The sequence below is a fragment of the Spodoptera frugiperda genome, chromosome 4, assembly GCF_023101765.2.
Source record: "Spodoptera frugiperda isolate SF20-4 chromosome 4, AGI-APGP_CSIRO_Sfru_2.0, whole genome shotgun sequence".
NCBI lineage: Eukaryota > Metazoa > Arthropoda > Insecta > Lepidoptera > Noctuidae > Spodoptera > Spodoptera frugiperda.
Genome location: NC_064215.1, coordinates 4,229,652 through 4,246,062, shown reverse-complemented (window position 1 = coordinate 4,246,062; position 16,411 = coordinate 4,229,652). Strand labels below are relative to the sequence as shown.

General features: G+C 34.4%; 1 protein-coding gene and 3 non-coding genes across 11 annotated transcripts in view; 3 read left to right on the top strand and 1 right to left on the bottom strand.

Annotated features, from left to right (window-relative positions):
- LOC118272422 (sodium/hydrogen exchanger 3) overlaps positions 1-16,411 on the top strand; it is a 49,547-nt gene that overhangs the window by 14,048 nt on the left and 19,088 nt on the right. For 6 of the 8 annotated variants that reach the window (XM_050707925.1, XM_050707922.1, XM_050707919.1 and 3 more), the window contains exon 2: positions 10,749-10,946. In XM_050707925.1, coding sequence (XP_050563882.1) covers positions 10,833-10,946 — 114 coding nt within the window. In that variant the 5' untranslated portion in view covers positions 10,749-10,832. Of the gene's footprint in view, positions 1-10,615; positions 10,947-16,411 lie in introns of all 8 variants that reach the window. The other 2 variants (XM_050707920.1, XM_035588930.2) reach the window with 2 other exon arrangements.
- Trnak-uuu (transfer RNA lysine (anticodon UUU)) lies at positions 12,473-12,545 on the bottom strand. The gene has a single exon. It is a non-coding gene; the product is annotated as a tRNA-Lys (tRNA).
- On the top strand, positions 12,814-12,886 carry Trnak-uuu (transfer RNA lysine (anticodon UUU)). Its single transcript has one exon. It is a non-coding gene; the product is annotated as a tRNA-Lys (tRNA).
- Positions 14,088-14,160, top strand: Trnak-uuu (transfer RNA lysine (anticodon UUU)). Its single transcript has one exon. It is a non-coding gene; the product is annotated as a tRNA-Lys (tRNA).

The following is a 16,411-nucleotide window of genomic DNA, read 5'->3' as shown; positions in this document are numbered from 1 at the left end:
AAAATTGCATTATTTTGGTATGACGAAGACTTGTCACAAAACAAATCCACCATTGAGCATGTCTATTTATTGTCGTTCAAAGTTATATATTATGACATTCTTTTATTATAGACAAAATCAGTTTTCGAGCGATATTTCTATTTCTGTTTAATACTCGTATGATCATATTTTATGAGGATACCGAAAGTTATCCATCGAGTTTTTATTGCTACCAAATATCGTTTGGTACAATACAATATTCTCTTTTGTACATACTGTACAATATATTGATATATTGGTACACTTTTTTATTGTAAAAGAGGTATTTTAATATTTCTTTCCGATAGTATGAAACATAGAATGGAGAAATATTGTTATGAAACGAGAAGTATTCAGTATATTATTTAAAGAAGAATTTAATTTAATACATACGTTAAATTCTTCTTTAAATACCTAGTGCTCAGGTATGTATTGGCCAAACAATTTTCATGAATGCTTTGTTCATTCCAATCCATTATAAAATGAAATAAAATATATTCTGTTTATTTATTTATTACGATAGTTTTGTCATAAAAACGTTAAGTATGTATATTCTTCTCTTTGTGAGTACCTACTACATTATATTTTGTAAAAACAATCCTTATAGAAAGCGGTACAAGAGAATTGTACCTATTTATAACTTTGTACTTACGTAGACCCTCTGCGGTGCTCATCCGCCTCTCGGTCGCTACAGATTATCTTTTAAGTAGCCTTAACTTTTGTTACGGATTCGAAAATAGTTTTTACACTAAGTAGCTACGTAGGCTGGTATTGTGTGGTACCAACCTTTGTGTCGTTCATTTATTTTTTACTTATTTAAGGATGCTTTTCCATCAGAAGAGTTGTGAAACTATGTGACTGTATCCACTGATACTCAGCTATGTAGCTGTACGAAGAATGCGCAGCTCGAGTATGCGATGTATCGATAGTAGGTAGCCCTCCATAGCACACATGCATAGCACGCATCCATATCAAGTATCTTTCTATATAAAACCATAGCTTAGCTGAATCTGTTTGAATCACCAGTGTTAAGCTATGTGTCTAACGAATATGATTAGTGGAAACTAACTGCATCCACAGCAACGTAGCATAGCACATCCCTGGTAGAAAAGCAATCTACTACATGGAAAACCAACAGCTATACAATTTGATTAAGCAGAATGTGATGTAGAAAACCAAAAGTAATAAGGAAGCAATATCTAGATGGACAGAGAGTAATAACAATAATTTATTGTGACAAATTATTATAATCAGGTTACACAATTACATAATAACATAGGTAGATTGAATAAAGACAATAGTTCCCAGTTATTATAGGAAACATTGCTATTTAATATAATGCATTTATTTTATTGCTTTTTTTTATAAGATACGTACTGTTGTACGTAGATAACAGAACTTCTTTCGAAACGTCTGACAATGACTCACGACGCGAACCATTAGGTACATACATAGAAATACGTTGCTGCCGGTTACCCTCGTCTCTCTAGAAGTTTTTTTGTGAGAAAACACGCAGGTGGCACATCACACATCCCCTTTACTTGGCAAACACTAAAGACAGGCTAGAAATCTTTATCTTCACAGCCAATGTGCTCCATCTGAGTTTACTACATATTTAATATCACAGCTCGGTTGACATACATTTTGTATGAAGCGCACTTCCATCTTGCCTCCCCGTTTACATATTTGTTTACGTTACCGGAGTTAGCAAGATTAAACTCGTCCCGTTTTAACCTGTACCAGGCACTATTTGTATTTGAATGTGATAAGAATTTGCATGTTGATTCACAAGTTGAAGGAAAGCTCGACTTGGAATCCGATTGTCGTGCTCGGGTTGAATGACCTGTGATTTATTCATGCATTTTGAAGTAGGGGCCACCCCTGTAGCGTCCCCAACCAATGTTTATTCTCTAACGAGTAGTATGCGGTCTCAAATGACGAAAATCAATACATCGTGACTCGTAGCTCGTGGCCAGAGAATCTGAAAATGAAGTTTACGTTAAGAAAAATATATGTATCCATAAATAATAGTCTGAAATCTGCTCGTATGCTATAAAATGAACGTAAAAATTCTCTAAGATTAGACGAGTACGTAAATGTCAGAAGAATTGATTACCCCTCTGGTATATTTTATACTTACGTTTACATTTATCGGTTCACAAATTTTTAGATTAATTAAAGTTCGATGAATGCCTACATAAGTAACACTCATATTTTACAAAAATACATCTGATGTTCATTTTTAAGACATAAAAGTACCTACATATAATTTGTAAAGAAATAAATACCGGGTATGGACTACACCAGCGGCGGTAAGATTCCGGTTTCCGTTCATTAGGTACGAGCCGGAATTCAGATTTCGGGAAATTCGGATGTAAGATACACTTATAGGTAGAATTTGAAGCATGTATAATTCCGGGTTTAAGCTTTGTTCGTGTGTTTTAGTGACCTAGATATTATTCATTTTACATTGTTAGGTGACCTAGTGTACCTAAGTATAACGCGTTTTGGGTTTGTGTGTGTGTTTGTATGTATATTTTTAATAGGCAGACTTCTTCTATTAACTTTTTTATGGAATAAGCCAGTAAAGTACCAGGCGGGTCACCTAATGGTAAGCAATCACCGTCGCCCATGTACACTTGAAACACCAGATACGTTACAAGTGTTTTGCCGGCCTTTAGGAATTTAAGGGCAGATGGGAAATCAGGAATTGGGAAGATTAAGAAGGGAGGTAAACGGGCCTCTGGTAACCTCATTCACAACGAAACACAAAACAAGCGTTGTTTCACGTCGGTTTTCTGTGAGGCCGTGGTATCACTCTGGTCGAGCCGGCCCATTCGTGCCGAAGCATGGCTCTCCCACACTTGAATTTAAAACACATTTAAGCAATGAATAGACAGGTAATATCATTTGTACCTTTGTATATCTACCATGCATATTCATTAAAAAACTAATCCCATCAAAAACATCCTGTAAAAAACCCAAGTCTCGCAGCTCAGTCTTTCTACCGTCAAAAGTTGTGAGATCCATGTAATACCAAGTCGGTTAATCTATTTAGTGTCTACTTGAAGGACCTTCTGTCTTAAGTTATTACATAAGTTATTATCATGCCAATATTAAAAATATTTAACGTTTTAAACAAATAGATCGACTTGGACATCGCTTGATTTGATTATTAGTATGTATCACACTACACAGCACGACGGGCCAGCGACCAACAGGAACGAGAGTTTCAATCGCGTGAGGCGCGAGAGACTAAAGAATCTAATATAATATTGTAATATTCATTTTGTTTTCATGCGATGTCCAAGTCGGGCTATTTGTTTAAAACGTTAAATATTTTTAATATTGGCATAATAATAACTTATGTAATAACTTAAGACAGAAGGTCCTTCAAGTAGACACTAAATAGATTAACCGACTTGGTATTACATGGATCTCACAACTTTTGACGGTAGAAAGACTGAGCTGCGAGACTTGGGTTTTTTACAGGATGTTTTTGATGGGATCTCACTTGGTAGAGCCTTTATTAAATTTATAACCAAAGGTATTAGTTTTAAGATGTTGTTAAAACGATTTGAAAATTAAAGATAGAAAATGTTCATTCGATTTAATTTGTGTGATCCACAAATTATTGTTTCGGTTTTGGGTGTCATGTGTATGTGAACTTGTATGTTTGTAAACGCACTACGAGACAGGACAAAACTTTTGATCCACAACCGAAAAAAAAAGGCCCGAATTATTATGAAGTGCTGCGTACTTTATATACATAGTTTTTGCTGAAAAACAAATATAATATCAGACTAGTACCTAGGTATATGATTTTTATCAACTTGTCATTACTGCATGTATCAAGGTTGTTCTAGACCGCGTTTGCTACTAGGAATTCATGGCTCCAATGACGTAATAAATAAAAAATGTAAGCAAATACTTTGTTTTAACATTCATAAGATGTTTTAAGTACTTATAAGTACCTAAGTTGTTAACTTGAGTAAATGGTAAATCAAAGCATTAGTTTAGGATGTTGTTCAAATGATTTGGCATGATGAATGCGAAATTAAAGATAGAAAATGTTCATTCGATTTAATTTGTGTGATCCACAAATTATTGTTTCGGTTTTGGGTGTCATGTGTATGTGAACTTGTATGTTTGTAAACGCACCCACGATACTGGAGAAAATCCTAGTGTGGGGCAACGTTTTGGTATGAAATGCCTTGTAGTCTTTTTTTGTCATAAAGTTAGTGGCGATATTATTTCCTATTCGTACCTATATAAATTATTAACTCTTTATAAACGCCTGTTCAAAATAATATGCAACAAATCTTCAGATTGTGACTTGTCTATTTTCTTGATTTCTTAATCAGCTCCATCCAATAGTTGAGTCTTTATATGAACTTCTAAAATATAATAATACCTTAGTATGTATTTCATCAGTCCATTTATCTTGTTTAATTTTAGCTCGTTCCTTCGGTAAGTTGAGCACAACTAATGTAGACGAACATTGGCTATTTATTTTCTTGAGCACGCTATTTATTCTTGGAAATCTTAGGGATAAGCCCTAGTGGCTCCTTTGTTCTGTCAATATATTTTTATTTAAGTTTATCTAATATATTTAAACTTTAAAAGGGTTTGTGACCTATGAGTTTATTTTAGTGTTTTTATTCAACGTACCTATTCAGATAGAGAATGGTACTCTGTTGTAATTTCGTTATTACATAGACTATTTACAAAAAAAAAATATCATTTCTGTTTGATTCAAGCTATTGGATGACCTAAGTTTTGATATTTTTGCGCGGCTCGGGTCTGAAACTGATTACTTACGTGACTACCTACTGAAATAACGTTAATTTTGAAAATTGGTATGTAAATGTGTACCCAACTAATTCCTGGTGTACTAAAGTACCCCACTGTGTTTAATACTAACGTATTAAAGGGTTTATATAATTACATACTAACACCTGACCTATATACATCCATCCAAACCTACTTCCAAGTCTATCTTTTCTGAGCTGCGGACTGCCTAGTGGTTTACCGGGGCTCCGGCTCGAAAAGCAGGAGTAGGAACGGGGTGGTTTTTAGTCAGTAAGAGTCTGACACTCCCTCTCACATCGCCCAAGACGAGAGAAGTCATTGGATGACTTTCCCCCCACAAAAAAAGTCTAATACCTGCCTACATGCAAATCACATTACTTACATTAAACATATTTTCTTACAAACCTATTAGAGAGTCACAATATAAGGTACTTAAGGTACTTACGGTAAGAAAGAAGTAAATAGGTTTCATAAGGGTCGGCAAATCATAGGCCACCGTAACCACTTACCATCAATCAGGTGGGCCGTGTGCGTTCTTGCCACGGTCGTGGTTTACATTTATTTTTTAAAACGTTGCCCCATTTTAGGATTTATTCCTGTGTCGTGGGCGCATTTATAAACATAAAAGTTCACAACACATCATATCCAAACCTGAAACAACAAATTGTGGATCACACAAAGAGTTGCTCCGTGCGGGAATCGAACCCGCTACATGTTGCACGGCAGCCCATTGCCCAGCCACCGCGCTAACCGTACAGTCCAAGCAAAATACCAATTACTTATGACTTTAAAACTAATGTTGTGTAATCCAGCATTTATTTACTAGATGAGTCGAGTCTGGAAGTAATTATATGGAAGGGGAAGTTTGTAGGAGCTCGTTTAATTAACGACGGTAGAATAATATTTAGTATTTACGTTATACAGTTATACAGTCGAGTCGCGTTGACGTCGCTTCGTGTTTCCCGACGCGACGCTACACCGGCTGTAGTCTCTAGATACTTGGGTACTGTACATATGTACATAAGCTTAATTTTGACGCCCCACGTTTTAGTTTTGAACTATTTAGTTATGTGAATGATTTAGTTATTTAGTAGGTTAATTTACGTAGTTTTTGGTCTTGTTTTTTTAGTGGTCTACGAAGAATTAGAGAATTACTGTGGATCTCATAATTATACAGATGTGTTTCATGTACAGGATGGCTTAGTTTATTTGGTCAAAGGACTAAAAATATTGTGTAAATCTCAATTAAATTCCTATATCCACTTTTCGTTACACCAAATGTCTGTTTAACGTTGCGCCGCACTAGAATTTTCTCCTGTGTCGTGGGTGCGTTTACAATCACAAGTTCACAACATAATATCATGCAATTATGTGAAATTGTATGTACCCAGACCCGAAACAACAACAACAATTGCTCCATGAAGGAATCGAACACGTTGCGCGGTAGTCGGTCGCCCAGCCATCGCGCCAACCATGCAGTTAATGTTATGATAGGTCTGTAATATAATCTTTATAAACCCATCTATTAGGCAATATACAATCCCCACACGATATTACTATGAACTCTTTAAATATCATTTAAAATTCGAAGTATAAAAATAAACACTCTCCATCTAAAGGGTAGGGCAGACTAGTGGAGTCCGCTCCTACTCCGTACTAAATTGAGTCGTAGCTGTCGTCCGAGTCCGACGAGGCGCAAATAAACGATTGCAAGCTTTTCATTTCACACACGGCCGCGGCCGCTGCAGTGCCCTTGAACTGCATTCATATTGTCATGCCTCACGACACCTGTTTACATTTTTAAATACCTACTCCAACAACAACGCCTTTGTGCTAACTACAAACAATTTAAACAAAGAAATTTACGATTCTCGTAGTAATGTCAGCAGTAGCATACTTAGGTACACGTGGCGCTAACATTTCGTTCTAGCCTTCAGACTATAACTGCAGTAGGTACCTTATTTTACTTGAAGGAATAAGTTTATACTGAAGCCTTACTTATCTTTTGCATAATTCTTTTGGTGAAAATCTGTAGTAAATATTCACATAGCGTATGTAACCTCCTTTATGTAGATTTGTGATTTATGATACTGGCCGCATAAGTTCAAAGCCGTATGAAAAAAAAAAATTTTCTTTTTTTCGCAATGTAATGGCTGTTGCGACGATTTTTTCGTCTTAACCAGCTAGACTTTTATTTTTATCAGGAACACAAATCTGGCCTCTTTAGTTATGTGTTTGTGCAAATAGGTTCGTAATAAAAATGGGTTTGACACTGGCCATTTTTTGTCAAAAAAATTATTTATGCCATTAAACAAAAGCTAAAATAAACAAAACAGATATTAACTTTTTTTTTTTTACTTGAAGGAATAAGTTTATACTGAAGCCTTACTTATCTTTTGCATAATTCTTTTGGTGAAAATCTGTAGTAAATATTCACATAGCGTATGTAACCTCCTTTATGTAGATTTGTGATTTATGATACTGGCCGCATAAGTTCAAAGCCGTATGAAAAAAAAAAATTTTCTTTTTTTCGCAATGTAATGGCTGTTGCGACGATTTTTTCGTCTTAACCAGCTAGACTTTTATTTTTATCAGGAACACAAATCTGGCCTCTTTAGTTATGTGTTTGTGCAAATAGGTTCGTAATAAAAATTGAGCGCGATACTGGCCACTTTCTATCAAAAAACTAATGTATGCCATTAAACCAAATAAAAAAAAAACAAAACAGATATAAACTTCTTTTGTGTTTCCTACTTAAAGCAAAGAGTTTTTATTGTAGTATTCACGAGACAAAGAATAATTCGGTCCAACAAAACATTAATGAAATAATTACTCTTACATCATCGTTCATACGTGGCCTATTTAAGACAAAATTGGCTGAACTAAAAGACAAACGTGCCTAGGCCTTTAATTTCAAAATACAGTAATGAAAGTTGCACAATCTCGCTGAATCGCAACGGATGGTACGAAAATCTTCAGCCGTTGGTTGGCAACGTGATCGTTCGAGTATATATACATACATACATACACGTAGGCTTCTAGCCCACCAATGTAGAAGAGTTCAAGGGCAATGCAGTATAGACATGCGACACCAGCTGAAATAGCACTCATCTGCTGAATTTTAAACACCAAATCGTTTATTTCATTACTTACTTGAAAAACTTTGGTAACTTTAAGACGGTGTAAGGTAAAAGTATAATCTTTATAGATAAAGTAAATGGATTGATTTTTAAAAGGGACCTTTTGTATTCATAGACTTTTTATCTAGAAACCTCTTGTAAATAACAAGGATACGTTCTTCAAGATTCTTGTTAAATTAACTCATAGTAGGTACATAAATTATGGGCACAGTTGTAAAATATTGACACAAGTAGGGCAAGTCCTACGAAGAATGGAACAGCCGTCAGTTTCCTACGGGTTATAAATTTAACTAGATTGTGCGTCTAACCCAGCCGGGTGTGGCAATGCGGTCAAGGGTACACAGAATATTTCAAGCGGAAACATTTCAGGAATTACTATGGCGCAAAATATGAACAGACGTTAGATAATCTATAGGCTTAATTAACATACCTTCTTATCTATTTATTTTGGCAGAAACTGATGGTAAAATACTTTAATAAGATTGAACAGTTGTAAAAGAAACTTACCAACGAAATGCTGACTAAAAAAATATATTAATGGAGACCGGTTCATTCAGTACAACCTTAAAATAATATTAAACTATACAATTGTAGCATATGCCCCGTTATTTTGGTTCAAATATTAAATAGTAAACAACGTACAATTGTTAACTGCGACGAATTAAGCGTGTGGTATGCAAATAGAGTTGGGGAGCTCGACGCGCGCTACGTAACTCGTTTATGGCCCTTTTATGCAGTGCATCGTTTCGATTTATTTACTAAATGTGAGTATCCACGTGCCGACAGAACGTGTCCCATTTACAATGCTTCGAGATCCATTTTCAGGGATAATAGCTTCGCATTGCTGTTTTCGAAACATTGTTTATGATAATAAACTGGGTATTGTGAAGTGGCGATTCATTTATTTGTCAGTTGCTTTGTTTATCCAATCTAGTTCTCTGTTGTGCTGATTGGTAAAAACATTTATAGGTTTAAATACAATTAGATAGAAAAGCTTACTTATGTACTTGTTTACCTATACACTAAAACATACATACTGAAAACTTGTCTGGTTTTCCTCGTTCGAAGAAAATAAATATGAGGTTTAGTTGCATTCGTCCTTGGAGACTGTTTAAATATTTATCCTCACTTAGTAGACCCGACCTTCTTACAGCCAACCTTGATAACTTTAAACCACTTTATCCAATTTTCACAGAAAACCACAAGGTTAGTTCTGCGGGTTTGCATCTCAAATTGATCCGTTTAAAGGCTGATTTTTATTTATTTGATAACTTTCAGTTTTATCGTTCTATTTTCTGGAACCCAAGTGCTATAAAGTTTTTGCTGTAGATATTGAAGAAGCGTTCGGTTTTTCAGAGTATTTGAACCAACAAAATTGAGTGGTCATTAGTTGTATAAGATTAACTATTAATTGTCTTAACACAAATTAAATACAGGTAGCTGGGTAAATACTTACATTTGAAGGATTTTGGACGTCATAACATTCAAATCATAGTGATGTCAACATAATTTTATTGCTAAATTCTAGCAGGCCATTTGGCAGTGCCATGACGGCGGGGCCGATGATGGCGTCATGCTATTTGCATTCCAAGATTACCATAGAAAATGGAAAGAATTGCCAATGTATTTCGCCAAAACAAATAATGTATTTAGCACAATGTAACCCAATGTCCTCGAGCTTTTAGACATGGGATCAATGCCAATACAGTGAACATTCGTGTAAAGCTAATGAATACGACATTTGTGCTAGTCCTGTGGAGTCAACATCCTTGGAGTTGGCACAAGGGCGGAGCGGCGCCGGCCTGGCGTCGGCATCACCCGCCCACAGCCCATTGCCATATTACATTATGATTCTCTGTGACCCATCAAGAATACTCATTTTTCATATAAATGAAAATTAACTTTCTCTTTATACTGGCAACGGCATTAATTTTGTTCATGTAATTTCAGCGGCTCAACGCGATGTGACTGGAAAGATTTTCTGTCGTAGTCTGAATTTTCAGTATCAGGTATTATTAGTTCGCTAATTTGTATTGATTAGTGAACCGTCTATTTTAATTAGTAAAACAGTAACTTTGTATAAATACGTTTTGTGCTAATAATAAAATGAACGTGCATTATTTGCGAAACGAATCATTCATAATTACAAAGTGTTTAAATGTAATTATCGGTAGGTAGGTAGGGAAACAAATAAATATAGTTAAATAATGTAGGCACGTAATAGTTTTCTACACACTATTTTTTGGAAAGAATTTGAACAAAATAACCATTTGGTTGATTATTGCTTCAAATTTTAATTCATAAGTATAGGCGTACCTAATACCTTACATAATGCCGGGCGATAACGATAGGTAGACGTCAACATTCACATAAGTACAGTACTTACGTGCGAATGTACCAAACTCTACATAGTAACTATACAAAAGTTTCATTTATTATTACATAATTAATGTAACTGATTTTAATACATCCTCGAAAAATTCCATACTGTGATAGGTCGTTAATTACTACACCGTTTTTAAATTGCCAATAAACTAGCAAATTAAAATGACCAGTGTTAAAATTGGAATTGAAAGTCTGATAAACGAACACCCAGCACCGACGTCCACCAACGCATTTAATTGTGATGATATTTCTGAATATAGAGAACTAACTGTGGAAGTCGACTAAAATAAAATATTGGTACGAGAATAGTGCGTAAAAATATACTATTATTTATGGCTATATCGGTCCGGCGTTACGAATTGTGAGATTATAAAGTAATGAGATTTTCTACAGTGCAGTTTGTGATGTGAGTAGTGAGTGTTGACAGTGGTTGTGGGATACTGCCGTCAATGTTGGTGAGGTGATAGTGTTGCCGCCATGACGTCATTGAAGCACGGTGTCAATTTGAGCCGGCGCGCCTGCAGGCGAACGCTCGTGTGGGGCGCGCTAGCCGCTGCCCTCCTGTCCAACATACAATGCAATCCTGTCGAAGTAAGTGGTTCTCTTTTTATATTAATTTCTATTATTGCAGAATGATTTAGAATCTCATTTTATGTATCTACTTAATCTGATATTTATTGCAATCAGAGATTATTTGAAATAAATTCATACGATTTTAAATGAGCTCAATTTGAGCAGTGACTAAAATTCAGAATTGTTTATTTTTATTTTCGATTAACATATTGCTATTGGGGGAAGCTAGGCCATTTTAGACCGGCCAATTTTCAAATTACAGTACTAAAATTAAAATGTGGTTTCAAAAACAGAATAAAGTAATTTCGAAACCAAGACTGCGAAATGCCAACCCATTTCAATGTCAAAATCCTTCACACTTTCGCGTTTACTACGATAAAACATTTTTAAACGTGTGAAAATTGAGATCGGCTGAAATGGATAAAATCTGCCTAAAATGGGTCTATGTTTTTATGTAGGTAAAAACGATAATATGTTGATATATTTTCGACTGTAATGTGTAGTAGTAAGGTTCAAGATTAATTGAAAAGGTATTTAAGAGTAAAATGATATGTTACCAACCGTAAGTTCTCACAGTAGGTACCTATTAATTACTAAATGAACAGCTCTACGAGAAGTGTTGAGACATGTAATTGTTAATCATCTAATAGCTTTATAGCTAATATCATTTTATCTCACGTATCTAATCATATTAGGAGTTAATTGGAGTAATGGCACAGGGTGCGATGTCTAAGTCAATCTATGAAAATGTCACTTAGACAGACACCTAATCAATTTACTTTAAAATAATTCATTTTAGACATATCTATAATACAACCAGGTTTGTAAATCGGCATTTCTAGCCAAGTTGAGTATTTAAATTCTTTTACGCTGTAAAATGAAATAAATCGAATGGTAATTAAAGTCAAAGTCAAAGCATTTATTTCAATTAATCCTTAATTAGGCATTTTTGAAACGTCAAATGCGAATTGTTTCCGTCAGTGAAGATAGAGCTTTCATACCAAAGTGTAGCTTTGAATGGAAAAGAACAAGCAAGAAACTCCATCATCTGTTTTAAAATAATCTAAAGTGACTTATCAACAATACCTTAATACCTATGCTTTTGTTTTGTTTCTGATTTTGATTTTAGATAGTCAACTTGGCTAACGCTGCTGCTCATACAATTATAGACGTATTTTTCACCCTTTTTATTGTTTAAAACAGTTGGATAAATAAAACAATAAAATTAATGTATTATTGTTTCGAGTATTCCAGCCAAATTAAGTTCAACGAAGTTTTAAATGCAAATCCTCTGTGGTTCAACTGTCAACAACTTCATAATTAATCGTCCCAGTGCGCTAACACTGAAAATACTGAAAATATTATACTTTCCTCTACATTCCAGTTAAAAGCGTCTGCAACAGACATGCCTTTATTAAAAACGTTTTATAAAAGTAAGCTTAAACGCAAAACAAGAACAATTCTCCTTCTTTCTTTCTTTCAAACAAAATAAAATTTTATATAAAAATGTTTCTTGTATTTATAACCAAAAGCAAAAAGGTGATCGCCCGAACAGGGACTTGAACCCTGGACCCTTGGATTAAAAGTCCAATGCTCTACCGACTGAGCTATCCGGGCTATATAAGCTGAGTCGAAATAACCATTCGTAATACAATACAGCTTAGGTCGGGACAGGGAACCGTGCCAAAATGAAAAAAGGGCCAATGGTAGAACCAATATTACAAACGCCTTTCATTATTGATTTATGTAACCCATTCATGTTAACTTAGACAAGAAGAATACAAATAAAGCAACATTGAAAAAAAATAACAATTGAAGCTACCTCTTTTGGTTTCTTTGTTCAATTGCTTGGATACCGTTGGCTCGTTTTGTGAGACTTCGTACGGCCCGGATAGCTCAGTCGGTAGAGCATTGGACTTTTAATCCAAGGGTCCAGGGTTCAAGTCCCTGTTCGGGCGATATATTTTGTTTAAATTACGAAAAATGTTAAAATTCTATATGAGGAGAGTAGGGATAAAAGGTAACATTGACTATTGAGATAATATAGTGCTCCTTTTTTAACTTGTAAATAATTATCTATTTTAAAATATCTTTTTTACACTAATATCGTCTCTACCATCTTTTACAGGAGTCAATAGAATCATTAGAATATTAATCCACTTTGGTTAAATTAATTGAGCTGACTATTTGGGAAAACATGAGCGGCAAGTTCACGTTCATGTTTTATTTGATTAACTGTTAAAAATTCATTGAAATGGTAATCAATTGTACTAGCACAGATTGTAGAAAACGTAGATATTGTAATTAATTAAACATTGATACGATGAAACAATATAAATAAATTATGTAGATACTAAAGTTATCAAATAAAGTTTAACTTTTGAGAAAAATAATAAGTTTAAAACATAATTCCTTGATGGATTAGCAAAACTTCATTAAATAATAAAGAATTTTAGAATGGGCGCATACATATTTACAATCTAACTAAGTTCTAGTTAGAACGTAAATAATAATGGTATTAGCGCTATGTTATATAATATTTTAATCTTAACAAAGTAATTATTTCATGAGTGAGTACTTCGGTTATTTTAAGCCATTTTATATGGTTAGTAATGAATGAAGAACAAATATCTCGGAGGACTAATATTCATACAAATTATTACTTACGTTTCTTGATTATTTCAAGGTCCGGTTGCTTTTAAATCTATAGAAAAATTAAAAATAATTTAAATGAATCACCCTCGAGTTGCTAAACGCTAAACATGGATGAATAGATCGATTCTGAAACATTTTTTTTTTGTCGTGTCCGTCATTGTCAGGACCAGGTTATTATAAAAGAAAAAAATAATAAATCGAATCAATATAAAAGTGAAGTAATAAATCGATTGAATAGTGAAGTACATTGGACTAACCGAAGCTAAAAATATAGTAATATCGAACTCTCTAAAAAAAATCTACTTTTTGTTCATATTTGATAATTTAGGCACTCCAAACAGAATCAGTTTAATTATTGATAGTGGTATAATAGTATTTCACAATCAAAAATAATATTTACCAAAGTCGGTAACAAACGTGATTCACATTTTATTTGTTCGCTACGACGAGTCACCGTCCACGCTATCTTTTTATATGGCCCGTTATTTCGCCAACGTTTATACGGCCCGGATAGCTCAGTCGGTAGAGCATTGGACTTTTAATCCAAGGGTCCAGGGTTCAAGTCCCTGTTCGGGCGACCAACATTTTGATTTTCCAATCAATTTATTGTGTCAACTTTGTATAAATTTCGATAAATTATTCATATTTAAACCAGTTTTGAGCAATCAAGCGTCTTCAAGGTTATTATTCCAAGTATCTTATCTGACTGTAAATAGTTCTTTTTTTTACATCACAGACTATTTTTTTTTCAATTGATGACGTCATTGGTTTTGCGTCTTTGTTGCTAAGGAGGACTTGGACTTCTCTACGGATCTTGTAGGCTATTTCCTTAAACGAATTGATTTTTTTAACTCTTAATTATTTTTAATACTAAAATATACAGAATTTATTCTTTCACAGTTCTGTTCATATATTTTCATAATAAACAGCAAATATTATAGTCCATTTAGGTCCATTCTCCTCTTTTCGTAATTAAGTTTAAATTATATTTATTAAGTAGTTATTATAAATCTAAATCTTTGTTTCCTTCCTCCAAAGTACTTTTTTTTGCTTAGCTTAGACCAAAATGCAGTAGCTATCCTATATACTTACCTGAAGTAAAAATAAATATGAATTCCGTACGTTACGTATAGTATGAAATACCAACTTTAATTCACGAAACGAAAATGGCAAAACTCTATCAAACGTCATAACCTAAACCAGAGCTTGGAATAAGGAAGCTTAATTATTCTAAGTACCTAGGTCTCACCTAAAACGTGGTTGTGAATAATGAAATAAGCCGAGCGGTCGTTTAATAGATGGGTTGTACTAAGAGTACCTAAGGTTAATAAATAATGGATTAAGGTAATTCTTCAAGTAAATAATGTACTTAAGTAAGGACAGTGAGTGAGGTGATTATGTTTATCTTTCGTTTTTTTTTAAATTTTCTTTTATTTGTGTCGGTAAACAAAGGAAGAGGTGGGTCACCTCTTGAGTCAGGTAGCTGAGTTAGTCATTCAATTTTTTTTCAATAGGTTCTGTGTAAAGTTTTGCTTTAGACTTTTGAAAGCAATGGTTAGTTATTGTATTATTTCGGGCATTGTACCTAACTTACGAACAATAGTTGTATGTCATAAAATTCCTAAAATTCAGTATAATATTCTAAGCGCCTGTTTCACCACCTTCATATAAGTACTCGATAAACGTATGTGACAGATAGTTCATACAAATTACGTTTTTAATTCAAATTTATCTGGGACATAGTAGTCCAGTCATTTGGTAGTTTTACCTGGAAAGTTTTCCGGGAGTTTTGAAAATTGGTGAATTTATAGATTTGGGTATGCTCTTTTCGAATTTCAACTTTGCCACCTCGTACAACTGCCGCTCGCGCCGCCATATTGAAAAAATGGCGCCTAAAAACGGTTTTGTATTAATATCTCCGTTCCGACGCATTTTACGAAAAAATATTTATCTACAAAATGAAACTAGAAAAAAATTCCTACAATTTATGTATTGATAACTTTTTCATAAAATCAATAGTTTTTGGCGGACGAGCGCCGCAAAGTATTATTTATCTGCACCACCACGTGTACAAAAACTGTGTGTTGTGTAGCAACGACTGTCGCAACCGAGGGCTGGGCTCGCTGTCATTGCAGAGGTAAGTCCCCTGTTTGAGGAGTGGCTAGAGAGGCGCCATGGCGTCCTCACCTACCGCCTCACGCAGGTGCTTACCGGACACAGGAATTTCGGTAGGATCCTGTTTTTGATTGGGCGGGAGGAAACGCCCGGGTGTCATCACTGCGAAGACCGCCCGGAGGACACGGTGGAACATATAACATAACACATATAACATCAGAAACAGGAACCTACCGAAACTAACCTGTTTGTACAACACACATTGTTTGTAAACGGTTTTTTATTAATATCTCTGTTCCGACGCATTTTACGAAAAAATATTTATCTACAAAATTAAACTAGAAAAAATTTCCTACAATTTATGTATTGATAACTTTTTCATAAAATCAATAGTTTTTGGCGTACGAGCGCCGCAAAGTATTATTTATCTGCACCACCACGTGTACAAACAATGTGTTTTTTTTAAATGTATCAATTCTTAAAAACTAATTATGATATCTCGTTCAAACCAATTTTCTTTGAAAGTTTCCTTTAAAATCTACAGCATATATTTTTTTTAGTTTTCTTACTCACTTATTTTAAAAGTTAGAGGGCAGGACACATTCGATAGACCTCATTTTTCCACTTTGGAAGTGTCTATCTTTCAAACAATTGATTTTGACGAAAAATGGTTGTAGGAACCATGACGTATTTTTAATGGCCTATCCATAGAC